The 26,930-nt window shown below is 40.2% G+C and overlaps 1 protein-coding gene across 2 annotated transcripts in view; it reads right to left on the bottom strand.

Annotated features, from left to right (window-relative positions):
* sema3c (sema domain, immunoglobulin domain (Ig), short basic domain, secreted, (semaphorin) 3C) overlaps window positions 1–26,930 on the bottom strand; it is a 58,075-nt gene that overhangs the window by 5,131 nt on the left and 26,014 nt on the right. Inside the window, exons 5-17 of one of the 2 annotated variants that reach the window (XM_012854190.3) lie at window positions 20,364–20,483; window positions 16,423–16,507; window positions 13,372–13,491; window positions 13,133–13,275; window positions 12,945–13,059; window positions 12,428–12,497; window positions 10,364–10,508; window positions 8,295–8,517; window positions 5,127–5,215; window positions 4,549–4,590; window positions 4,175–4,332; window positions 2,086–2,153; window positions 134–264 (exon numbers count right to left, since the gene is read on the bottom strand). In XM_012854190.3, coding sequence (XP_012709644.3) covers window positions 134–264; window positions 2,086–2,153; window positions 4,175–4,332; window positions 4,549–4,590; window positions 5,127–5,215; window positions 8,295–8,517; window positions 10,364–10,508; window positions 12,428–12,497; window positions 12,945–13,059; window positions 13,133–13,275; window positions 13,372–13,491; window positions 16,423–16,507; window positions 20,364–20,483 — 1,509 coding nt within the window. Of the gene's footprint in view, window positions 1–133; window positions 265–2,085; window positions 2,154–4,174; window positions 4,333–4,548; window positions 4,591–5,126; window positions 5,216–8,294; window positions 8,518–10,363; window positions 10,509–12,427; window positions 12,498–12,944; window positions 13,060–13,132; window positions 13,276–13,371; window positions 13,492–16,422; window positions 16,514–20,363; window positions 20,484–26,930 lie in introns of both variants that reach the window. The other variant, XM_012854189.3, reaches the window with a different exon arrangement.

The following is a 26,930-nucleotide window of genomic DNA, read 5'->3' as shown; positions in this document are numbered from 1 at the left end:
CAGACTGAGGATATTTAATCAGCTACATCTTAAACAGCCTTTATCGGCCCTCGGCTCCGCACAGGCGGAACATAAATCACTGACGAAGCAGGCCGTGACCCTGGCGTTCGCCTTCTTCAACGGTCGCACTGACCTCCTTCCTCCTGTCGTCGTCCCTCTGAATGAGCCAGCGAATGGACGCCTGAGGAGACTTTGGAACGCACTCCAGGAAGGTGGTGTTGTTTTTCACGCCATACTGCATTATCTCCGCGGCGTTCCTGTAGGCTGATAAGCACAGACCCTCCGAGTCAGAAGAGACGTCACTAGGCTGACAGACACAGAGCCTACAGACCGCAGTGTCGGGAGTGACAGAGAGACGTCGACATGAAGCTCGGTTTGAAGCTTCAGCGTCTCGTCTAAACCCCGATCCAGACAATTTTTCACAAAAGAAATAACACAAAGCAACTCAGTTTCCCATCATGCCGTTGTAGCTGCCTTTAATTTAGAGACGTCGACTCTTTACAGGAGTAGCAGCAGCAGATTTCTCTCCTCTCAGTAAACTGCTCCGGTTTAATGGGCTGAATCTATGTTACACTAAGACATTTGTGCAGTTTCTGTTTCTATAAATAAGCATCATTGTTGCAAAAACACAATCAGATTAATAACCTCCCCTATAATGGTAGTTTTATTTATTGAATGGGGATATTTAATCAAAGTTTTTGCCAATTTAAGGATACATGTTCATGTTAATAATAATACTAATAATACTAACGATGATAATAATAATAATGATAATAATAATGATGATGATGATGATGATGATGATAATGATAATAATAATGATGATGATAATGATAATGATGATAATAATAATAATAATAATAATGATGATAATAATAATAATGATGATAATGATGATGATGATGATGATAATAATAATGATAATGATAATAATAATGATGATGATGATGATGATGATGATGATGATGATAATAATAATGATAATAATAATGATGATGATGATGATGATGATGATGATGATAATAATAATAATAATAATAATAATAATAATAATAATAATAATACATTGGATTTGTAATGCACTTTATATTTATACAAATCCCAAAGTGCTACATGGTAAAACAGGTAAGTGCTAATTAAAAACACATGGAAAGCATGAAAAACACAAAAGTGAAAAAAAAAGGTCAAATAAACAAAGAAAATAAGTAAAAGGGAAAGAGTTCAATTAAGAGCTCTCGTAAAAAAGGTGGGTTTTAAGGCCATGTTGTTAATTTGGATTAACACTAAAGCTATTTTGTTTTTTGTCTCAGTCTATAAAGATTCAAGATGCAAAAAGATGCATCCGAGTTAGAGCTCTCTATTGGCAGCCTTGATGAAGATTTCCAAAACAAACATTTAATGAAATAAAACTTTTACTGCAAGTAGCCTGATCTTACACATTACCGTCTAAGTTCAATTATTCATGAAGAGAATATTGAACATTTGAAAATATTTCTGTTAGACCATTTCTCTTTATTTAACCTCTCTAAATCGTGCAGAGTCTTTAACAGTCCACACATTTTATTTCGCATTGAGGCCTGGACTGAGATTTTATTCTTATTGCCAGAGCCAACCACACTGGAACTTAATACATCGCCGTAATCTATTTTAAGGAGTTAACCAGTGAGGTTCCCATGGCCTTTGGAACATAAATTGTTAGCCAAACGTTCTTTAATATAAATTAGAAAAATTGCTTCAGTTACATTCATTTTAGATGACTTGTCAATGGGTGCACCACAAGATTAATTTCCGTCTCTCACTGAATCAAAATTCTTCACATGCGATATTATATCATAATATGAAATATACAAGAATTTATTTGAAGCCTTTTCATTCAGTATTCCCTTTGATGCCGCTTATTATGGAGAGTGATGTGGTCATGTTGCTGCAGGAAAAATTTAATGTACTTTAATAATTATCTCCCTATACATTATCCAGAGCTTGATAATCTGTAAATAGTTGCTTGGGTTGCCCAGATTAACCAGAAAAAAACATTAATTTTCAATGCAGGTGTAAAAGTAACCTTATATCACTTGTTTTAAATACCTTTTAAATTGAATCCTCTGCACTGAGTGAGTGGATTTCCGTGCATTACATCCTGCCTCCTGCTTCTCCTTTAAAAAAAGAGGGGGAGGAAAAAAAAACAACAACATGAACACAGAACATAAATCCATGATAAAAATCAACAGTGATAGAAATCCTTTTGGTTCTGTGTTAGAAGGTTCTGGTGCCAAAGTCATGCGCAACAGCTTGGAGGAAGGAGCAAACAGCTGACATATTTCAGAGCGGTTCTAGCAGGAAACAAACTCAACAACACAGAAACTGGGGCTTTTGTTCCGGGACCGAACTAAACTTGACCCCGGACCGACCGAACCGTAGGGAGACGCGCGGCTGGGCCTCAGAGAGACCGCAGACGAGCAGGTTTAAAGGTGCGGTGTCGCTGGTTCCTGATCGCCGTGGGTTACGTCTGGACGGAGGAAACGACGCGAGTGGAGAACGTGACATGGCGTGCTCTCAAATGTGCGCTGATGGATCCCAGTCATGGAGACAGCTTGTTCTATTCTTGCTGCGTGGATTATGCATCAGCTACCGGACACAATCTGCTCTGCCCATTGATTCCGGACTTGGTGCAACGTCTTAATTCAAGCATTCGCAGAGAATAAATGACCAGACGAAACCGAGCAAAACCGTCCGCACCCCTTCAACGTTTCTGTGTTTTCTCACAATACAATCACAGGACTCTATGGGGAGGGGGTTCATGGGAAATATACTAGGTTTAGATGTCTTTTGAATACAATTGCACTTTTCACATTTTTTCTGGATTATCAGAGTAAAGGGGCTGAATGGTTCTATATGTCATAGATTTCACACTTATCTTCATAGACATTTTTCATGTTATGCACGATTTTCTTTCCTCTTCACAGTTCTGCACTAAATTCTGTCGTTTTACTCTAGAAAAGTCCAACATAGCACGCTGAAGTTTTTTTTAATACTTGCTTGGCGTGGAGATGGAAACATTAGAGTGGAAGGAATACTTTTGCAAGGCTTTATTTATTTTTTTTGCTGTGACAATGTAGTAATTACTGTAAACCAGGCAAATCCAAAGTGCGGCCCAGAGGCCATTTGCAGCCCCTGTGCTGATTTTGTGCTGCCCCTAATTGCATTTCAAGAAAGATTTTGCCAACCAACAAGGTATTATTTATAATTATTACAGACAAGTTAAAATATTAGTTAAATGTTGGGTACAACATCAAAAACATCTATCCAGTGACTTTAATTCAATTGGAGACTTTTTTGTACTAAAGTCTGATTGGAATGTATTTATTAAAAGTGGCTAAATACAGATAGTCTTATTTGCATATTTAAAATGATCATATTTTGTAGAGCAGGTTAAAAAAAAAACCTAGTGCCCCCACTCCCAATGCACACTATTCAAAAAAACTGAAAAAAAGAAAAAGACGGCGGCGTACACACATTCGCATATACCACTCACATCCAATAATCCCCCACACTGCAAAAAGGGAACTAAAAGGAAGTAAAATTTTCCTGAAATTATGGCATTTTTCCTTGATTTGAGCAGGTAAATAAGAATATTTGCCAATGGAATAAGATTTTTGCACTTAAAATAGGAACAATTGATCTCCACCATCTTATTTCAAGTGCCGGGTATCTAATTATCTTATTTTAGGCATCAAAATACTGATTCCATTGGCAAATAATCTTATTTGCATGCCCAAATCAAGGAAAAATACACTAATTTCAAGAAAATTTTACTAACTTTTAGTTCCCTTTTTGCACTGCAGTAGGTGATCCCTGAAATCAAGATGGGGGGGGGGGGGGCATTTTGGATAACCGCAAGCATCCTCTTCATCAGACTGCTGTACAGCAACAGAGCGTCTTCAGTGAAAATGTCTTTATTAAGAGCAAAATGGAACCAAAGTCAATTTCCACGTTGAAGTGCACTAACCTGGCGAATGAAGCTGATTCTGAACAACCAGTAAAACATCCAACGTGCAATAAATGTGCTTTTGTGTGTGTTTTTTTTTCGCCACATTTTCAGCATGCACACGTTTCTTCAAACCAAATCAGGGTCAGATAAGCCGCTTCCATGCACGCCTCAGAGGGAACGACAGACCTTTTCCCCGTGGGATAGAAGCGGGAGCAGCTCAGTCCGTCCCAGGCGCAGTAGGGGTCCCTGGCCAGGCAGCAGTCGGCACAAGCCGAGCCGTAGGCGTGGCAGCGGTGCAGGGAGACCTGCGAGACCCCCAACTCAGAGCTGACGTACAGCTGTTGCTGCAAAAGCAAACAGTTCAAATGTCACTTCCGTGTTTGTCCTAATAAGTGGCCGGCCGGCAGGAAAAATGAGGCCGAGTGCCGAAACATTTATTCCCTCCGCCTTTGGGCTCGCCCCAGGAGGTTTTCCTTTTCCCACACGTTGCACATGATCACAGACAATAGGCGACGATTCAAGCTGTTAACCGTGACAGAAAGGGTGTTTGTGGTGCTTACTTTTTTGGGGGAGATCCTCAGATTTGTAACAGGAGCTCGATTCTGGATGGGAAAACAGCAAAAGAAGGGATTATTGGCTTCGTACAGAAGACAATGAACTCAAATCTGTTCACCTGCCATGATTTTACAAAATGGTTTTTTCAGAGGCAAAAGTAACTGCAGATTTTAACAAGGCAATGTGTTTCCACTACTGAGCTTATTTTTGGTTTATCCACAAAGAGTGGAAGTTAAGTCCAAGACAAACGCATCCAGGCTTCCTCGAAGAAATATTTATTGTGTTTCCAGAAAAATGCCCCGCGGAGCGCCGCCGTCCAGGTGCCGCCGGGGCGATCAAAAGAGTCGGGAGCATCTGGACGCGATCAGACGCCGATCGCAGCTTGAGATTCCAGCAAAGATAAAACAACATGTGCAAAAGGTCACTCGGGGGGGCAACATCTAGACTCCTCTGCGTGGCGGCGCCCTTCCCGTCGGTGCGCGCTGCCTCAGCACTATCGGTGCCAACCGGCTTCTGTAGCTGCGCCCTTCGCCTCCTTGTGTCAGGGGTTTTTCAGAAAAAGACAGAAGGGAGGCATTCAGACCTTAAACACTTCCAGCTCCTCCAGGATCAGATCTTCATGCAGGGACTGGTTGCTTGGCAGCACGATCACCTTCTGCACGGTGCCTTTGTCTGAGGGCAGAGAGAGAGTTGCATCGAAGTCACGATTTTAACAACATGAACAGCTCGACGGCGAACATTCAGTGAAATACGACACAGTGGTTGGTGGCAGTGTGGCCTCGCGCATTTTTAATGGTAGAGATGGACGTCTAAAGCGTAAACACAAAGGTTCGTGATGCTTTTAATGGCAGAGAGAGGACGGATGGACAGAAGATCAACATTCCCAGACTGTGGAGAGGAAATCATGTTAGGCAGGAAAAGGCCTTAAACCAGGGGTGTCAAACTCATTTTGGTCTAGGGGCCGCATTCAGCTTAATCTGATCTCAAGAGGGCCACACGAGTAAACTCATTGCAAGATTAAATAGAACTAATAAATGTGGACTTGTTGATTTTTATATTAAGTTAATTTCACTTTTACACAATATATTATGAATAACCTCAGCGTTTTTAAGAAAAGTATGTGCAATTTCAACAATACTTTTACTCAGTTAAACATTTACTTGTGCATTATGCATAAGAAACTGATCACAGTGATTATACAATGTTGAAAAACATTTATTTACATTTTTTGGAACTTAAAAACACAGTCCTGCATGACAAAATACATCAAACAGATAAAAATTAAGAAATGAGTTGAATTTTTCCACACCTGAAGCTTAATCTGCTAATTAAAACACAGCGCCCCTCGTGGACAATATAGGAACTGCATATTTTCAATTAAACAAAGTACATGTTTTTTTCAATAATTGTTTTATCATTCTCTTCCTTTTATCTTGTCCACTTGTGAAAGTCAAATCTGATGAGCTCTTTGTGGCATCTTATTGCCACATTGCCAGACAGGACACTTTTTTTTTCTTATAATGATAATGCATTTGGCCACAGGGCCGGACTAAATTGTTCGGCGGGCCGGATCCGGCCCGCGGGCCGTATGTTTGACACCCCTGTCTTAGGATCTCCTAAACTGGCACCGGTCACCATCCCTCCCCAGAACAGCCACCGCCATCTTTATCATCCTCTGGGTTGTCAGGATGTGGAGCAGGAAGGTGAGGAGGAGTAACAGAAACGGCTCACTGACAAAAAGCGTCTCCCACATCCCTGAGTCAGAGCATCGTTTCAGGGAGCAGCTACGGTTAGACGGCGCTGGCTTCTCCTCAGGAAGCCAAGCAGGAGCAACAAACGAGAGAGAGAGAGAGAAAAAGAAAAAGAGAGAGAGGGGCGCTGCTCGGTAAACAAAAACATAGGCGCCCAGAAAAATAAACGCAGCACCTGTTCTGCATGAAAATACAAGTCAGGTGCTCTGAAAGGGAGGGGCCTGCACCCTGTTCTGTACAGCGGGTCCTTGGGGCCCACACCCTGCTGCTGCACCATGCCTGAAGTAACAGACTATGTCATAAATTACGCCTTTTAGGTCATATTCTGTTCTTGGTTTCCTCTTTTTTTTATCTGGAGCCCCGTTAACTCGTGTTTTTTTTTTTCTCTTATGTCTTAGTTTATGTTTTCCGTCGCTGTGAGAAAATTGACACGGTTATGTATCCCTTTGAGTCATCTCAAGCCTCCCTGTAATGAGTCATTATTACTCATTTATATTCTAGTTGGGGTTGCTCATACCGGTTTTAAGTGATTCTCCGTCTTGTAGCTTTCTGATTTTTTTTTCTAGACGTCCGCCAGGAAGCTTTTATTTGGATCTTTTGTCATTTCTTCTTTCGTAAAATTTTGCTGCAATCTTTTATTCCCTGTAACTTTGGGATGAATTATAGTCTTTTAAAAACGACTATTTTACTTTGTGTAATTGTGCTGTTTTAACGTCTTTGCAAGCGGTAGCATAATTCAGATTTGAAAGATTTAGCTGCAGATCTCCTTTACTAAGCTCTGGGCATTACATGGCCTCCCTAATGATCCAAGTGTCCAGATAAACGCTAGGTCTCAATCCAGCCGTTCTGTTTTTATCATTTTTCATTTTATTTCATATTATTTATGCCTCAGAAAAGCTAAAAAAAATCATGGAATGTTGATTCAAAGTTCCTAGAAAATCAGATTCACTTAAAAATGCTTTTGCAACTTAATGCAAAAGGAATTATTTGCTATACCAGCTGTTTATTTTTGAGGGTGTTTTATTATTGTTTATTTTTCTTGTCCTCTGCCACGTATCAACCATCTTATAGTTACAGTGATGTAAAGGTACTTTGCACGAGTTTCGGGTCACTTTCGTGTTTGCATAATTGCACTGTAAGAGCTCACAGTCCGAAAAATTTAAAGCAGGTCAGAATGACTCGGTCGATTCTCGTGGGTTGATTCAGGCAATCGACTTGCTTCATATATTCCTGGAGAAGTTTGTGCCGTGTCAAGCTGTTCTGCCAGCTTTATCAGTTTGGTATCACCCTCTGCATGCTCTAATCTGTTTATCTGATATCCTGATGGTGCAACATGACTCCACTTAGAAATGAGTTACACATAAATCATCATTAGAGCCAAACTTGTGGTGACACCTTACCTGCCCAGTTATAAGCTGTAGTCACTTTATAAGAAAGATTAAATCACAAATTAACTAATTTAGAATGATTCGTTTGCATATGAAAGGACAAAAATAAAGGCAAATTAAATTGATTTCTAATTAAGTAACTGCACTTGTTATTCATTATTTACAGGTTACATATTTTTTTACTTTAATCTGTGTGATTCACAGTACATGCCACCATAGTTGAAAGTCCAAGTTTTGTTTTAATCCTTGTTTGTAGCAGGAGCTTAAATGAGTGTGTTACGATAAATTATTATTATTTTTTTTAACAGTCCATGTGAGTTATTGCTGATGCTGCCAGAGGGCAGAATACTGAAAGGTTTTACATTTCTAAAAAGGATATTTTCCTTCAGGAATGCCGGAGACTGAATGATTTAATAGTATTTAATTTTTAATATTATTACCTATCCAGGACAACGTCCTTTTTTATCCATCTCCATCATAAGTTCCAATTCAAAGGCGTATTAGTCTTAAATAATGTATTTCATCTTATTTTTGGCAAAAACTACTGAACAAAACAGACACAAAGAGACGTGACTGTGTGTGCAACCTGTGACACCAGGTGTGCAAACATACCTGTGCCCAGGAAGAGCACCTGGTAGTTGCCGTCTGCAGCAATGACCTGGTCCACAGCCACCGAGGTGTATTTGTAGTCGGCGCCGGTGCGTACCACCAGAGGTCTCCTTCCCACTGGGTAGATGGCGTTGAACATGACCGGATGATTGCGTACAAAGTTCACTACCTCGTCTGGGAATTCCTTTGTTGTGTGTATGTCTGGTGTGAAGGCTCCTCCGGGACACTGGGGAAGCACAGGACATAGATTGTACTGACATCCAACTCGTCTTTAAGCCTCTCAAAGAAAAGATAAGTCATCAGGGTCTATTTTTCTCACTCTGCTGAGTTCTCCTACTGTTCTCCACTTTGCATTGTTTGTTGTTATTTCAACTTTTAACTTTTTGTTCTTTGTCTTTTTTCTCTTTATAGAAGGTACACCTGGTCTGGCGTTCTGTCAGCTGTGACATCATCAGGGGAGACAGATCATCCACTATTACCATCTAACATAGAAAGTACTCCTGGGTCAATGTCAGCTTCTGTGATTTCTGTGTCTCTGCTCTGTCTTCTCTAAGCCCCAGTGGGTCGAGGCAGATGAGCGTTCACACTGAGCCTGGTTCTGGTTCTCCCTGTTAAAGGGGAGTTTTCCTCTCCACTGTCGCTTCATGCATGCTCAGTTTGAGGGATTGCTGCAAAGCCATCAACAATGTAGACGACTGTCCACTGTGGCTCTACGCTCTTTCAGGAGGAGTGAATGCTGCTTGGAGAGACTTGATGCAACCTGCTGGGTTTCCTTAGAGAGGAAACTTTCTGACCAATCTGGAGGATTTGATTGAATTTGACTTTGGAAAATGCTTTGAGATGACATGTGTTGTGAATTGGCGCTATATAATCAACATTGAATTTAATTTAAATGGATTCAGACCTCCACAACTATGACAATGTGGCCAAACATCTCTACTTTGCCCCAAAAAACATTATTTTTGTAAGGCAAGGCAAGGCAAGGCAAATTTATTTATATAGCACAATTCAGTACAAGACAATACAAAGTGCTTTACATGATTAAGATATACCAAAAAATAAAATGTAGTCTAGTTCATTCAGATTCACAAACCTACGTAGAGCTGTAAGATTTCTTATACAAATAGAAGGTGAGCCCTCTAAATCCGCCATGCTTGTTCAGTCTGACCACCTAACAATCTGGCCTTTGATTACTTTGCTTCAAAGTCCCCCCACTGGAAGACTGGCAGCTGACTTAACTGTTTGCCAAATATTTCTCTGTTTAAAATGATGGCCTTATTATTTTTAGGATAGAATAACTTTATAATCCTCCCTATAGTTTATGCTTTTCTAACGTATCTGATAATCCCTTACCGCTCTGGCATTGTGTTGAGACACGTCCATGTGCTCAAGACGAGCAATTTACTAAAAAATCTCCTCCTTTTATATACAGTCGTATTCAGTAAATTAGAATATTCATTTCTAAGAGGCTTGTTTGTCAGATCAAAAGTGCCTTTTGAAAAAAAAAAACTTTCATTAAGTCTCCATCTCTGCATGAAACGTTTTTTATTGGTCTGAGGCAATAACCTAATCTTAAATGATGTGTTTTTATTGGCTGGAGGTGGGGAAAAAAGTCATAATTAACAGAAATAAAGGCTTTAAAACATCAGCAGTCTGTGTTAATCATGTGTTTCTCTTAGTGAACCGTGTTACTGACATTAATAAATGTTTTAACAATATTGTAATTCATTGAGTGACTGCACCTGAATACACTAATGATGAATTAATGAATGCATTTAATTGGCAGTGCCTGGTCTCCACTTTCTCTTTAAAATCCCACAGACGCAGTGATAATCTACTTTTTCCCCCCATGACTATACTTTCCTCATAGAAGATATAAAACAATGGAAAATCACTAAACATAATATGTTTATAATAAAGATGGAAATGCATTATTTGACACATTTTATATTGCATGGACTTCTCTTATGTTTGCTTCATAATATTATTTCCTATTCCTATTATTAGTTGTTTTTTTTTTTACCTTAATTGCACTGAAAATAACTATGATCAGAATGAAAAGATGAACTTACTGTCCCCGGCCTCGGGTAGGGGATGCGCCCCTGGAAGGCCACCCACTGAAAGTTGGGCCCCTCTCTGTGAGCAAAGGGCCCGTTGAAGACGGTGAGGATGTCCGCCATGTTGTACACGCACACGGCTGACCCTTTGAACACGGAGCTGGGGGAATACAATGCATGTATTAAATTAAACCCCGCAGCGGGAACCCAGAGGCTCGTCTCAGAGACTCCAGCCTGCAAAAAAAAAAAAAAAACTCCCGCTGTTCTTCATTTACTTTCCGTCTCTGAGGATGCGTGAGCTGAAAAAGCCTGAAAGGAGCTGCGGTCAGACGCCACTGAAGGCAGCTCACCTATTTCCTCCTTAAAATACGCGATGCGGCTTGGCTCAGACATTAAAAACAAGCCCAGAATAACGCAGAAAAGATGCTTTGTTGGGCAAAGAAACGAAATCTGTCTGTGCCAAGCAGAGACAGAGGAAAACATGGAGTGGAAACAATTTTGAGCTCAGCGACCCAAACGGAGCGCTGAGTTTTGGTTTCTACACTGCTGTAAACTTTCAATGATCCTGAAGTAACAAGTGAACATGAGATCTGTGACAGCGTTGGCCAGAACCAGACAGAAAGTACCAACTATGGATCAAGACAAATGGATCAAGGGACTTTTATGTCTGAGCCACCAGGCTTTCGACTCTGTTTAGAGGCTGAATCTGAGCTGTTTATTACAGCGTTATTATAACACGTTTATTATGTCGCCACAGAGGATAATACAGTTTATAGATCCTATACTTTGCTTTAATTTCACTACATTCCTGCAGGAGGAAACCCTTTCATTTTTAGACAATGAAGCTGGTCTTTCATTCTTATTAGACTCCTTGCAAATTAAAAAAAAATAATTTAATTTTGACCTTTTCAGTTATACTACTGTTAGTATTATTTTTTTACATGTTTACATGTTTGCTGTGAAAGTCAGTTACCAAAAACAGCAATTTAACATTTTTCTTCCCAATAAAAACAACTGAAATTAACCAGTTTTCACACACAGTTTAAATCTTAGAATGTGTTTCAGATGTAAAAGTCACATTATCAGAGACTTTGGCTGACAGACGCCTGTGAACAGCTCTGTTTCCATTTATTGCCCCCCCCCCATCCTGTAAAGATGTGAATAATACCTCAAAATGAAATCGATTTTTATTGCCTTAGCAGAATCTCACACTGAAAACTGTGGACAAATCCAACCTTTATTTTACTACATTCACTCAAAGCGGAATTAAAACCCCACACTGCAAAATGTTTTATACATTTCTAATTCTAATAAAATAAACAAAATAATTTATTAAACTAATACTTCAAGTTTTAGACTGAGCTGGGTGTCAATGTGCTTTTAAAGAGTAATCCCTGACATCCTGTCTTCCCAGAGCAGAACTAGAACAAAGAGGAGAGATTCTCTGAACCACTCTTCTAAATGGGCAAAACAAGAGAACATGCAATTTTTCTACTTTAACAGGAGCTCACCTGTCGAGCCTTTTTGTGGACACGTCCATTCCCAGGCCCGAAAATGTATCCCTTTAAAAATTATACAACCAAAGGGGATAGAAACCTTCCTAGTTGAAGCATTTTATAAGGAAAAAAAAAAACTAATCCCCAAAAATCAATGTGGGAGAGCTGCTTCAAAGCATGATGGCTGAGTGGTTTCAAAGGCATGCAGGGAAACATTGCCAGCAGAAATGTTTGTAGTTTGAAAAACAGTTCTGCAACTTCGATTGTTTGTTTTTTTAAACATTTAAAAATTGTCCAAGACTAGAATTTCAGCAAACTGAAGGCTGTGTTTATATATATGGGAAACCCTCATAGACTCTCCTTTATGTACAGTGGAGGATCTGTGATGCTGTGGGACAAGGGAAGCCATGTTACAGAGCAAAATAAGGGTACCAATCATTGTAGAGGGTGCATAAATCTAATAAAAACAGAGCAATGTGATGGCATGTTGCTTTTATAAGCCCTTCATCTTGTTACCCACTCAGTAAATCAGCACAACCACAGATGCCTGCAGGAATGTTACAGTTGGCTTCACCAGCCTCACCTTGTGGACGTGAAGACTCCAAACACCAGCAGGCCTTTGGGCTGATCCGTTTCCAGCAAAAACACGCTCTCTGTAAGGGAAAACAGATGCCCAATTTCCAAACTCAACCCCATCCCTCCTCATCCTTCAGGTCACCAACAAGGTATGAACGCACAAGTGACTTCATGTTTTCCTGTCCCGACATGCGGAGGAAAAGCTAATATGCTCGGAAATGAGCGCAAGGCCCGCAAAGGCAATATTGTTCGGAGATCTGACAATCTTAAATCCAAATCCAGATTAAACACAGGACGTTCTGTGGCGTGTTTATGGAAAAACGAACTGCTGGGAACCTTTAAACATCGGAGGCCAGCTTTTTAAAAAAAATGATTGTGGATTTCGGGTTCTTGGCGGACGACTTTTCAGAGCTACAAAGGATGTTTGAGCTCGTCTCGCAGCCCGGGCATGAAAGCATGAAGTCAGGGAGGGCAAGAAAAGCAACAAAAAACATAAAGGGTGTCCCCTTTTTTTGTTTACCCACCAAGTTCATCAAAGTGCGTCTCCGTGCCGTCCTCCTCCAGGACCGAACACACCATTCTGGCCTTCAGGAAGGTGGTCCACTTGTTGACGAGGCTGCGCTGCCCTCCGGTGTCATTCTGGAGGCAGAAGCTGCGTTTGGTAACGGCGAGCCACAAATCAACGAAGGGGGCTGGAGGTCAAGACACTTACCGGACACACTCTCGCAACCATGGTGTGGATGTTCTTGGTGTTTCCGTCGTTATCCGTCAGCCTCTCGCGGAAGAAAAAGTACAACTTGGCATCGTTTGGGTCGGTTCCGTCCGGGATGAACTGGGCGTCGATGAAAATCGGCTCTAAATGAAACAGAAACGCAGGGATCTCCATTATGATGTTTTTTTTTTTGTGTAAACACATTAATGGTTCTTCATTTGCCAGTCAAGTGGTCTCACCACTGAGCCACTTGGAGTTGTGCTGATCTGTTCGCACTGCGTTCCTCCTGGTCAGGCTCCTGAAGATGGCAGCATCTGTCCCCATAAAGTCGATGTACATGCCTGAGAACAGCTCCTGATCTGCAGGAAGGCACGCAGGCACCGGATTACTCTCAACACGTCAGGATTTATTAAATTTAAAGCAAAAAATGAGCACGCAGAGCTAAACATGGCAATGTTTTGTTCATAAAAAGAGCAATCCAACTTTTTTTTTCCTTCACAAAAAAACGGCTTTTTTGGGGAGCAAAACAGCATCTTAGTAGATCTTCTTTGGGTCTTATGACGCAGACGAAGACAGGCTGGTGCATTGGGAAGTGAAAGGAAAAGGGTTTTACGAATAAAATATTGAACAGTGTGCGCATTTCTTTTCATGCCTCTTTACTACGACGCACACACAAGGCAATTAGAGATTAGAGTCAACGTTTGTGTGATTTAATCCCAGTACAACTCTCTGAGAAGAACCCTAAGTAGTTTGTTTAAAGTTGGTCAGAAACCGTGTAGGGCACACAGTAATCGGGATGAGGCAGGAGCTCTGCTCAGATGAGAACAAAATTCAACTTTTTGGCCTACACGCAGAATGCCATGAATGGCAAAAAGCTAACTATGGCGGCTCCATCATGCTGCGGGGTGCTTTTATTCAGTAGGGATAGTGAATCTGGAAAGATGGATGGAGCTAAGTTAGGGTAGATGCAACTTCCAGCCAAAGCTGCAGCCGCAGAGTTTAGATCAAAACATGTTTATGCGTTAGAACGGTCCAGTCAAAGTCCAGCCTAAAAAAAAACAAAACATTGAGAAATTGCTGTTCAAGGCAATTCATCCGTTCAGACTGAGATTGAGCTATTTTGCAAATATGAAAGGGCAACAATTTCAGTCTCTAGAGGCAGAGAGTTGGTAGAGAGGTGCACCAGAAAACCTAAAGCTGTGAGTGAAAGAACATGGCGGACAGATGGAAAGACGTGAAATATACGCTTGTTACTACAATCAGGTCTTTAGTCAGCCTTCGAAACTGTGAGTGTCGTTGAAACACCCACACAAACTTTGAGTTTTACATTCCAGTCATGATTTGAAGTCCATCCCACAGTTCAAAAGCATTAAACGGAGACTTATTAAGTTTGTCACGTGTACTGGGTTTCTAAAACATGCACAACCCAACATACGTATGTAATTTATGTAGCTTTAAGCAAAAAAATAATCAAAGCAGTGAACAAAAAAAGAAAGGAAACGGCAGATTTACTCATGAGGCCTTCATAAAAAAATGCTTATCTATTATGCAAGATCTCAGAATTCAGGGAGGTTTGTAATTATAACAGGACAAAATGTAAAAAAAAGTTAAAGTTGTTTGGATACTTTTGCAAGGCAACGAATAAACCCGAGAAAAAGGCTAGCTTTGCTAAAAAAAAAGGTAGATGCCAACGGCACTCAGACAGTCACAGAGGGCCTAAATCCTGCTGATGAACAGATTAAAAAGGGATTTAATTAAGCCCAGAAGCTTGATTGTATCCAGTGAGGCAGTGGATGCTGTCTCAGCACGCTCACAGCAGTTTGACCTCACTTCCTTTCTGCCCCCCAAAGGTTATTCCACTCCGGAGCGGCCTTACAGACCTCATGCAAGGCTCCCTGGCCTGAAAGCTGCTGCCACGGCAATGCTCAGGTGTCAGAAAGCCGAGCCGAGGGGCGCGACGCGTAGCATGAAAAGCAACCCAACACCCCGCGACCAATCGGATCAAAGAGTCGGTCGGGTTCAACCTGGAGAAGATATCACTCCTTGGACTGTTGTCGCTGGACAGAAACTGGAAGTACAATCTACTGTTTAATTACATGAAAACCAAGTAAAATGTAAAGGCAATAATTTCTTTTTTTTAATGTTCCACTTCAAGTTCAGAGGAAAAAAACTAGTTCAATTAGCTAATTAGTAAAGGGTTTCTCTGTGAAACAAAATTGTGAGCAAATACTCAATTTAGCATTTCCAAACTCATAGCCTTAATTACTGGGAATGTTCTGCGCATTTCATTAAAAGTTTACCGAAACTTTTAATAACGAGGGACAGGACTGACGACCACCAGCGTGTAAATGAAGCAGAGACTGTTAGTATGCTCGGTTTTTATAACATTACACGCACAAATTAAGATTTTAGAGCACTGTTTTTCTGGTTTTACTCTCTGGTCTCTCCCTTCAGTGTTTTTGAATATTAAAAACGTACCAGAGTCGGGTTTTGTGCTTGCCTTAAGATCAGGACTATAGCAGCACATCTATCTGAACGTGTTTGGCTCTGCAAATGTGCAAGTGTAACTGTCTCAAGTAAAAAGTGGAAACCAGAGACACACATTACCTTTTTTATCCTGCCGCTATCCGACATTATATCAGAATAAACTGAATTTTCCTGTTTTAGGCGCGCCAGGGTCAACAAAATCATTTTTTTATTTTCTAAATGTCTTTGTAAGCTTCTGATAATTCACAACATTGGAGTTAATTGGAGGCCCACCTGTGGATATTTGACAAGTCAGCGCCTGAAACGCGCTGCTTTCCCCGTTTGACACCATGAGAAAATTTAAATAAACCAGCAAATATATCAGGAAGACAGCTGTGGACCTCCACAAGTCGGATTCATCCTTGGCTGACGTTTCCAGATGTCTGAAGGTGTTGCATTCCTGCCTTTGTTCTGTATTTAAATCAAGTTCTCCTAGTTATTATTCCAGCATTTAGCAAATGGAAGAGATTTTAGTAAACCGGTCCAAACATGAAAATGTGAGATTTAGGCCTTTTGGTGGCCGCTTGCAAAGCAAATCCAACTTATCAATGACATGGTGCTGAATATTTCATTTATTTCTAAATTTCATTTAAAAACAAATGAAGACTGGAATCCCAAGCACATTCCTGACCACAGGCTCCCCAGACCGTTAACGGCCCGCAGGCAAAAACCAGGGAACTATTTTCACCGACGTTAATGAAACACGACGCAGCGAAGGCGGAGAACATTAAAAAAAAAAAGCAGAGCGAGACGAAGGCACCTACTGATCATGACAGACACTGTGTTCACTTGAGGATTGAAGGAGCACCTCCCCTTCCCTGGTTCTGTTCTGGAGTCAATGTTAAACACCTGCTCCTGTCACAAAGAAAAAAAAAACAACAAAAGAAGACAAAGTCAGGAAGATGAGTCCTTCAGTGTACAATAAAATTCAGCATGAGTGAAACAAACGTCCACGAAAAGAAGGCAGGGTTTTCCTTCCGCTTGATTTAAAGAACGCACAGAGACCCGGGCCCGCTTCGGTTTACCTTAACCGTGCCATGAGGGCCACTAAAATAACATTTCATTTTAGCAGAGACGAGGAATTTCCCCGCCGATGTGCTGGACGACCATCTTTCCAGCTCAGAGCCGACATGCTGCCAAACAGCAACACCCTCCCCGCTGCAGGCCCGACAGGCCAAGAGCAACCCGGCTAAATTATAGCACTTCCTGTCCCATCCATTAGGATGTGGTGTGTTGGATGACATCAGCGAGGAAGTATTAATCCAGGAGAACGGCTCTGTTTGCCAGAGGCTCGTGGAGGTGGACATATTGCAGCTGGCAGGTTCCTGGATGGAGCCTCTTCATGTTGTAAAGGACGAAGAAGACGCCCCCCCCTTCCTAAATATTTTAGATATCTATCGGGACCTGACCTGAATGTTTGACTGTTTTTTGCCAATAGGAAGGATTTTTGGACGTTTCAGAACATCCTACCATGTATGTCATGTGAATTTGTAATTTGGCACCCTGAGGACAGAGAAGGAGGCACATTTGACACCTTGGCCTGTCTCTTTAGTCTCTTTAGCTCTCAGTTCTCTTCCTGTTGTTTTTGGCTTGAAGAAAGACGTTAAAGTGTTAGAAATTCCTCGGGACACGCTTCAAGTCAAAGGCTACAAGCTGTGCTAACATTATTGTCTGTAGCTGCCCATTTCTGGACAGATGCAACGTTGATATGTCTGTAAATATCATCAAGTCTGCAACAGATGTTAGCACTTAAGGTTATTCTTTTTAAGCTTGTTGAGGATCACCGACGATAACAGCAAATATAACACCCTTATAACTTCACGCCACATATTATAGTGTTTTTCCTGGCATGACTAGAGGTAAGGCTGGGTGCCTCAAGTATTAAAAGGTTTGAACGTATCAAAGCCGATGATTTTTTTTTTTTTCCACGACACCATAACCACGTTAAATCCTTTTAGAGAGATCACAAGGAAAATGCTTGACTGATTGGCGTTAAAGGAACAAGAAACACGGCGGATGTTTTTCCTAACAAACTAGGACAGCTACAGCTAAAAAAAACAAAAAAAAACAACTTGTTTTTGTCTCTCATTTCTGAAAGTGAAACTCACTTTATATGGATTCATTAGACAGAGTGAAATGTTTCAGGCCTTTATTCATTGTAATTTTGATGATTCTAACTATATTAGAAGATATATATATATATATATATATATATATATATATATATATATATATATATAATATATATATATTACACAGGATCAATAAGAAGGATATTCTAAATAGAAATGTCTGGCTTCTTGACTTACTGCATTGGTGCGGCGTGGCATGGAGGCCACTCGGCCTGTGGTTCTGCTGAGGTGTAATGGAAGTCCAGTTTGCTTTGATAGCGTCCCAAATCATCATTGACTGGAAATTTCCCACAGGACTTCAAGCAAACTGGATTCTGTGCCTCTCTACTCTTCCTCCGGTCTTTTGGGACTTGATTTCCAAATGAAATACAGAATATACTTTCGTCTAGAAAGAGAAGCCTTGCAGGTGTTTCTAGCTAACTAGCTAATCAGGGAGTGACATCCTGAGTTTCCAATGTTAAACATTTTTCACAACGTTTTCATTTTTGAGACACTTAATCTGGGTTTTTTTCATTCTCTGTAAGCCATAATCATCACAATCACAACGACTAAAGGCTCGGGATACTTTTCTCCACGTACAATGAATCTTTATCAGGCACTCATTGAAGTAAACTTTTGCATAGACATCCTGATACTCTGGTGTTTTTACTCAAGGTTATCCAGCCGTGAGCATTTGTTACCGGTTTATTTGCCGCCATGCTTTTAACAGAGAAATATTTGCCTTCGCTTCCTGCAACTCATCTTCCTGTTGAGCCAAAACTTACAGTGATGGACAAAAGTATAACCAGTATACATAAAACCACATAATATTATGATGGATCTGGTATTTTATTTGAGGAAATGCAATTTGCAGCACAGATGATGTTTAAGGACTGTTGGCAGTGACCAAAGCACATATTTGTACTTTAACAGAGAAAGTATTTACAGCACTCTTTATTTTTATTGGCACCCCTGATACAGATGTTTTAGAATAAAGTAAGCTTTTATTGCCATAATATGATCTCACGGTGCAGAAAATACTGCAATTCTATGTCAGTGAGATTCCCCCTCTACCCAACCATATTACTGCTCATTAAAATCGAAACAGATCTGTGGTTCTTGAAAGGCAGAGTCGTTTTTACAAGTGGCTAAGAATTATAGGGCCTTTATTTTAACATCACATTTATTACTCAGAGAAACAGGAAGCTGTGGCTCACTGATTCAAAGTTTCCAGACACTCTAATGAACTTGAAAAAGAACAAATGACTATAAAATCTTGCAGTTACATTCATTTTTAGGAATTGTTTTGGAGCCACAGTAATATTGGCACCGGTGGTTTTGAAAAAAAAAAGAAAGAAAAAAAGTTGGATTTTCACTTTTGCTTTAAAGCTTCCAGAGAAACTAATAGATGTGGTAGACGTACTTTTGAAGCGTTTCCCTTAAAAATAAATCTGTTTTTACGAACTAAAAATGTCTGTTGCATTTTTCTGACAAGCATTGAGACTTGGTCCCATATTTCGCAGTTTGAAGTTATTATATTGTCACAACCCTCATTATAATGCCTATAGCTTGAAGTTTTTTTTCAAAGTGCAACGTTTTTAGCCACAGGTAATAGCTGAATAAAATAAATGCGATTTTCCATCATGCAGCACAGTTTGTTGCAAGACAGAAAACTACTTTCATATCTTGGAACTAGAGCAAAAAAGCGTGTTTTGTACCCGGTGTGATTTTAGATACCGGACACTGGAAATCTAAAAGTAAGGTACAGATGTAGGTAGCATTAAGGAATCTGAGTTTTAAAGATGGAATAAATTATTATATGTCTGAACTAACAAAAAACTGTAATTATTTATCAATAATATGGTGCATAAAAGCTGGTAAAAAGCTGTCTATCTCCATCCTATTGACTTTCCAAAACACCACATCAAGATGGGACACCCTCAAAGAACAAGTGTCCAAAAAGGAGCGCCCCGAACTTTCCACTTCAGCAACTCTTCATGCTCAACAGATCTCTTTTCATGAGGCGGCGACATGACTGAGCTCAGAGCTTGCAAACAGAGCAGTCCGCCCTTTCAAACAAAAACCCCCCGATGACAAAAGACTCCACAGTGTGGAGAGAGCCTGGTTCTCTCCGCTTATTAACGTTTGGCAGCGCTTGGCGGATGAACGCTGTTCACCCGGTGAGCACTTTTCTCCTGGACCGCGTCGCCGCTTGTTCTTCCAGGGCTGCGTGGCCGGATGCGGGAGCCCAGAAAAACTGCAGAACCTGCAGTTTCCTCCTCCTTCTTCTTCCCTCTCATCTCATGAGGCATCTAACTGACAACAGGAAAACTTGGCTCTTCGGGCGTTACGGAATCTAACACCTTGTTAAAAACATACGGCAATGCTTAGTTCACTAACGCTATGATGTGATTATCGCCATTTAGAACGCACTAGTTGTCAAACAATTCATACATTTCCAGATGTAGTGTTTTCCGCAGCCAAAAAGCCTGCAATGGTATGTTCTAATAGCCGACCAAAAGGGTTTTTAGTCCCTCCGCTGCGGTTGACTAGTTTGTTTGTGTAATGAAGAGAATCCATCACCGGGAACCCACCTCGGGTCTTCGGCCTCTGTTGATGTACACACAGACGGGGCTGTAGGCTCCACTGCCACACATAAACAGATGGGTTCTGTTGAAGGGCTGCACCACACGCACAAAGTTCCCACAGCCGTGCTGGAACGTGACAGAGAAGAAGAACAAGGAGACGTACATGAAAAGTTCAACATGGGAAAACTCTTCTTACAACTTTCTAAATTGAATAAAAAAAAAAAGGGTAATTTGTTCTGAGAGAAAAATAACGTCTGGATTCCCCCCTAAAGGGCTAACAAATCAGATATTTTACTTTTGTAAATCAGACTCCGAATTCAAATATAACTCTTAGATTTCTGTTTCATAATCTTCACCCAACTTTGCACACAAGTCATCCAGAGAAATCACTTTCCTAGAAAATACAACTCCCAGAGTTCCCGGTCCTTTTGAGCTCACTTTTAAAGTTTGAAAACAAATATTCAGTGAAATAATGTCAGATAGTCTTCAGTTTTATCAGCAAAAATTCAAAACAAGCTAAAAAAAGGAAAAGGGGGAGAGGAAAACGAATGGATGCAACAACAAACAGATGGATAGTAGGAAGGATGGATGGACTTTAATCATGATGGACAGATGGATTTATTGGAGGGATGTATAATTATGATGGATAGATAGTAAGCAGATGTTGATTTCTTTTCATCTTATAGCCTGAGTTTTCTCATTTCTTGTTTGGATTGAGCAAATCTTCAGTAAAGAGTTTATTCTGCAAAGTTTAAAAAACATTTTTTTCACAAAGTAGGGGTTTGCTAAACATTTATTTCCAGCAAAGATGTCAAAAACAAAAATTTGCGTCGGACAAAGCTAAAAATGTTCTTTAAAAGTAAAGGGGGCTTGTCTGGAAAGACAACTTTGAGCACAGAGCGGCTAATTATGTGAACCGATGTGTTGGACACCAGCAGGCGGCTGTAATAATCACATTAACTAGACTGAAAGTAGGAAGAGGAAGGTTTTTGGTTTGCTTTGGTTTTTCTGACATTCTTCAGCCTTTCCTCTCAGTCTTAAAACTATTTTTAAAGTTGAAGGAACCAGAGAATGTGGTGGGATAGATGTGAACATTTACTTAATTTACCAAAATCCACCCTCATGCATAGAACATCTCAATTTTGTAAACGATCCTGGATACTGTGAACAAAGTCTTGTATTAAACTTGGTAAGATTAATTTTAGCTTCTTTATACAAAATGCAAGCATATTCTACCTCTAAGACAACAAACTTTGATCAAATATTTTAGGTATTTCCTAGATTTTTTCCCCCCAGGTATGATCAGAAAGTGAACGACAGTTCCGCAGCACATTTATTGCTCCTGAATAATTTTCCAGATGAGGCTGTATTTCAGCCTCATCTGAGTTATGAGTCAGTTATGACTGACCCACAATAATCCCCGTGCTCACTGGTGGGGCACTGAGACCAATGGGGAAAACGGGTCAGCGATACTCAATGAATCATAGAAGCATGGGCTTTTTTCTTGCTTTAAAACAAAAAATGTGTGTGCCACGCTCCTTAAAGTTCTTCTAGTTAAATTAGAAGAACAGTAATGCAAAGCTGTCCCACCGCCCAAACTGTACCTGTTGATGTGCACTTCAAATCAGATGGCTGAATGAAAGCAGCTACACTTTGCCCTGACTCACAAGATGGATAAATTTAACTATTTGGAAAGCAGTGCCACCATAATTATATAAAACTAAAACCATCCTACCAGCCAAACATCTTGCCTTACCTTCATTGGTTGGAATAATTTCAATAAGACACTTCCTATAATAAAAGTCTTATGAGATTTTTTTTATTTTTTTTTTAACACTCATCACTTTTATCTCTGAGTCTTTTTTAATGTTCAACCCGTTTTGATTTCACACCACAGCATCCCAGTTAGATTAAGATCTGAGCTTTGACCCGGCCCAGGACTTGGTGGATTCATTGGTACGTTTCGGGTCATTGTAAAATTGCAGTGTCCGGTTCTGCTTCTGCTTTAATTGTCTTTGGTCTCATATTTCCCGCCAAAACCATCGGATACATGGTAGAGTTGATGGTGGGTTCTCGATGAGAAAAGCATCCTCAAACCATGAACCTTCTAGCTCTGTGCTCCTTTTGGTCTGTGAGATCCATTTCTTGGAACACTGTATTTGAGTTATGCCAAACACAGATCTTTTTTTTCCACTAAGTTCTGACCGGAAAACTTCGGTCTGGCCTTCATTTTTCTAAGAAAATAAAAATTCCCAACTTTCATCTCTCTTCAGTCTGTCATTTCTGACTGTAAAGACATGATGTTTCACATAAACAGTAGCTTGAGACTTCTTTCAGCATCTTGCGGTCTGCTTTCAGGATGAACTGGAAGGCCGGACTTTGTGTTGGTAGTTGTTTCGAATATTCTCCATTTGTCGAACATTTTCTGTCTAGTGGAAAGGCTGCTTTTCAAACCTCTGTAGGAGATTTAAGGTGCTACAGTCTACTTTCCGTAGGTCTCAGAAAAGCTCTTTAGGTCTCACCATGGTGTACACTACCACTTTAAGAACCAGGAGCACAGGATATAAAGAGGGTGAATCTTGCTTGGAATGCTGAGTAACAACGCTATCATCATGTTGACCTGATGTGACACACCCATGTGGGATTTAAGCCAGTTTAAGCAAGTACAAATGTGAGGGTGGCCTAATTTATCTAAATATGTTAGGAATACAAAGTGTGTCATATAGTCCTCATTTTTTCATATGACTGTGCCATAGTCTGCTTCTTTGGCCTGAATTATTTGTGTTTGTGGTCTTTGTATGTGCATATCACACTATGCTTGCGTATACCAAGATGCAGCCTAATTAAAATGGATGCCGAGCTTGTTGCTTCTGCCTAACCGCACTCAGTAGCAGCTGGAATGATGGAGTTTACTGGTAATTGAGCTCGAGCTTGCAGAAAACGTGGAGAAAAGGAAAGAGAGAGTGGAGAGACGTGGGGGAGGACGAGAACATGTATCTAGGGAGCCGTTAGGAACTTGGACATGACTCCAGAATTGGCAGCTGCTGCAGATCACGGTCGGTGTGCAGAGGTCCAATGAGAGCTATCAGTGAACAGCAACCGAATATTTTTACCGGCTCACACCCATTTCTGTTATTTATCCACATTTGCTTTATTGCCGCTCCTTGGCCCTGCTCTTACCTAGATTTTGTGCCTCATCTATTTCCACAGAACCACATGAAGCCTGCAGTCATATCCGATCAGTCATACACAGCCACATTTATGTGTGCAAACTTATCGTGCTCTACATTCGTCTCGTGTTTCCCTCCGTACACGCCCAACCTCATGACCTCAAGTCGCTTCTCTCTAAACTCTAAAATGGTATCACGTTGGGTTTTCAGTGGAAGGTTTTTGAATTTCAGTTTAACTGGTTTGGATTGTGCCACAAACAATGTTGGTTTATGGAGTTCAGTTCAACATAAAGCTTCTTGTGGAGAAAAGGAACATAATGTTTATGGGATGGTGCTGTAAAATAGTTTTGAATTAACTTTACTTAAGTAAAAAAAAAAAAACCTGGGCATGTTGTAAGAAGTAATCACCCCTTTGTAGAATAATTTATTAACTTTGTTCTTCTGCATTTTGGGGGAGCTGAGTTTAATTTAAAAAGCTATGCCTAGGAATTATTACTGTTAGACCTGTAGAATCAAGAACAAAGTCTATTTAACAACACGCAATGGTCTAAAATATAGTAGACAATCAGAGTTAAAGTAATTCAAGAACAGATGAGCGAGCTGGCCTGGTAGCTGTCTTTAACCTTGTCTACCAGCTGAATTCTTGCGCTATTTGTGCGTTCACAAGCACACGAGAATCCATCTTGTACCGCTCCCACTTTTTGTCTCTGTTTGTCTCCGAACCAAAAAAAGGTTCTGGCCAATGACGTTGCAGTATTTTTGGTTTAAGGCGGGACATACCACTGCGACGAAAGTAAGAGCAGTTGAGCCAACAGCGGAACCAACATAAACACTGCAAAAATAGAACTAAAAATAAGTAAAATTTTCTTGAAATGAATGTATTTGCCCTTGATCTGTGCAGGTAAATAAGACTATTTTCCAATGGAACAAGATTTTTGCACTTCAAATAGGAACAACTCATCTCCATCATCTTATTTCAAGTGCAGGATGTCTAATTATCTTATTTTAGGGGTAAAAATACTCATTCCATTGGCAGATAATCTTATTTATCTGCTCAAATCAAGGGCAAATATATTCATTTTAAGAAAATGTTACTTATTTTCAGTTCTCTTTTTGCAGTGAACATGGCAGTGCAGCAGGACGCACACGTAGCTGCTGCTATCGCATCTGTTTGGTAAGAACAGCAAGAAGTGCCTCGACTAGCTTACCTTCTTGTGGTGTCTCATAGCAGCTGCTGCTTATGTTTTAATTTCATACCGCAAACAAATTCAATGGGAGCATCCCAGATTGATAATGTGCAGAACGGAGAGTGCGACACTTTATCGAAGACATTTGTCCCTTTACATCTGATCTAGAACTAACAGCATTTCAGGAATAGAATGTCATACCAATGGTCAAACATTGTAGTGGCAGTGTAACGGTTTGGTAAGATTTTGCTACTTCAGGATGTGAAAGTCCTCTAATTGAACTGTGGATTATTATTTCTACAGGAAAACCATGGATGTGAATGTTTGGCCAGGTGTTTGTGACCTTAAGCTCAAGCACGTAACTCTGGTTATGAAGCTGGACAGTGATTTCATTCTCACCACCAACTTCAACTTTGAAAGGTAAAAAAAAAAAAAAAAACAAGTTGTGGAATTGCCTAGACAAAGTCTGGACTTAATATTAATTTAGATGATGTGGTAGCATAAACTTAAACAGGCCATTCCTGTTTAAAAACCTACAACTCGAAAGAAAAGTGGGATAGATTTCCTTCACCATGATATAAAATACTGCCTGTTATCATATACTCTTAATGACAGTTACTGCCACCAACAGTAACACAAGTGGACTTTATGTTTAGGTGCCAATTACTTTTTCCCTTCTTAAATGAAATCATAATCTAAAAAAAAACTGTTTTTTGTATTTATTCAAGTTAAGTTCTTTGTGTAATATTATTTTTGACAATCTGAGGATTTGAAGCAAGAATGCAAAAGCAAAAGAAATCTGAGAAGTGGCAAACACTTTTCCTCAGCTCTGCAGAGAGGGGAAGTGTAACCATGCAAGACGTGAGGAGGATTTGAGTCAGGAAAAAAAAAATACTTTGAAGAGGCTGACTGTGGGTGAGACAAAGTGAAAGATACAGCAGTAAAAAAAAGAGCTTGAGGAAAAGTGACAGTAACAGGAAAAATACCTCAAGATGGTAGGAATTATAGTCAGACAGAAACTGAAACTAGTAGAAAGTGGTAAGAATATAACATGACAGATAAAATGGGTTTTTTTGTGTGGCTCTGGGTAGGGATGGCTCTCCCAAATATTTGAGGGAGCGTGTCAGCAGCACATGTGATTACTCAGAGCTATAAAAACAGCTCAGTCACTGGAAACAGTCATTGAAACAGCAAATGGCAACCTAGCCCTGTTAAGCTAAGATGCCATTTGCTTTATTAAATCACTTTAAAATGTGTGCATAATGTTTCTTTTGGTTAAGCCATTGTTTCCCCTATTCTCTTTGAGATCTCTGCATTGCAGTATCTATGGGATGCTGCGCATGTGCTTATTTGAGGCCAGTCCAATTAAAGGAGAACAGATGCAGAGGTGGAATCAGTCTACTGAGCCTCGCTGTTTCATTTCATTAGAAATATTGTTGCAGCTAACAAGAGCTGATCTGAACCGGAGTGCCTAATGAATTCTACATCAGTCAGCTCCGCTTCATTTGCAACCTTTGATTTATATTCTACTCTTATTTTCCAACAATCTTTAGCCTTCGGTTTGTGCCCAGCTCTCTCTTGAACAGATGAACCAGCCAAACGACTCCAGTTGGCTACAAATGTAGTTGGAGAGGAGACAACCGAACAGATGGTTGAGCAAAGTCCCACGAGGGGGGCCTTATTTTAGGAGAACAGATTTAGGGACAGGTGAAAAAAAAAAAAAAAGCTATGATTTTAATCTTGATCATCATGCCACAGATGTATACATGCTTTCCAGTCAGTATTGGGGAAAATAAGGTACTATTAATGTGTATATGGCTAACCTTCAGTGTTGGCTTTTATTTGTGGATCCATAGCAATATCATAGGATTACAGATGCTTATCCAGCACACAAAACAAAATGGGTCAGGTTTTTATTAATGCACCTGTATATATTTGTGAATCAGACAAATATTTACTCCTAAAAAGTGAATATGCAACAAGGCATTGTCTGTTATTCAGAATTGACTGACTCTCAGCTTTACCAAATGCAAGTCCTACCAGGTTGAGCTGACAGCAGCCTTTACTGTGAATGCGTTAACCGAGTGAAGAATACTCAATGTTAGCTATGTTCAGTGCTGGGGGGGGGGATGTTTAAAACGGGGTCAGAGGAGGGTCAGAGATGCAAGAAGCTGTTTCGAAGGAAGCTTTATTTTTAACCACATGCCAAGAAATGT

This window comes from Fundulus heteroclitus, chromosome 17 (genome assembly GCF_011125445.2).
Source record: "Fundulus heteroclitus isolate FHET01 chromosome 17, MU-UCD_Fhet_4.1, whole genome shotgun sequence".
NCBI lineage: Eukaryota > Metazoa > Chordata > Actinopteri > Cyprinodontiformes > Fundulidae > Fundulus > Fundulus heteroclitus.
Note: the sequence above shows the minus strand (reverse complement) of the source record. Positions and strands in the feature narration are given on the sequence as shown.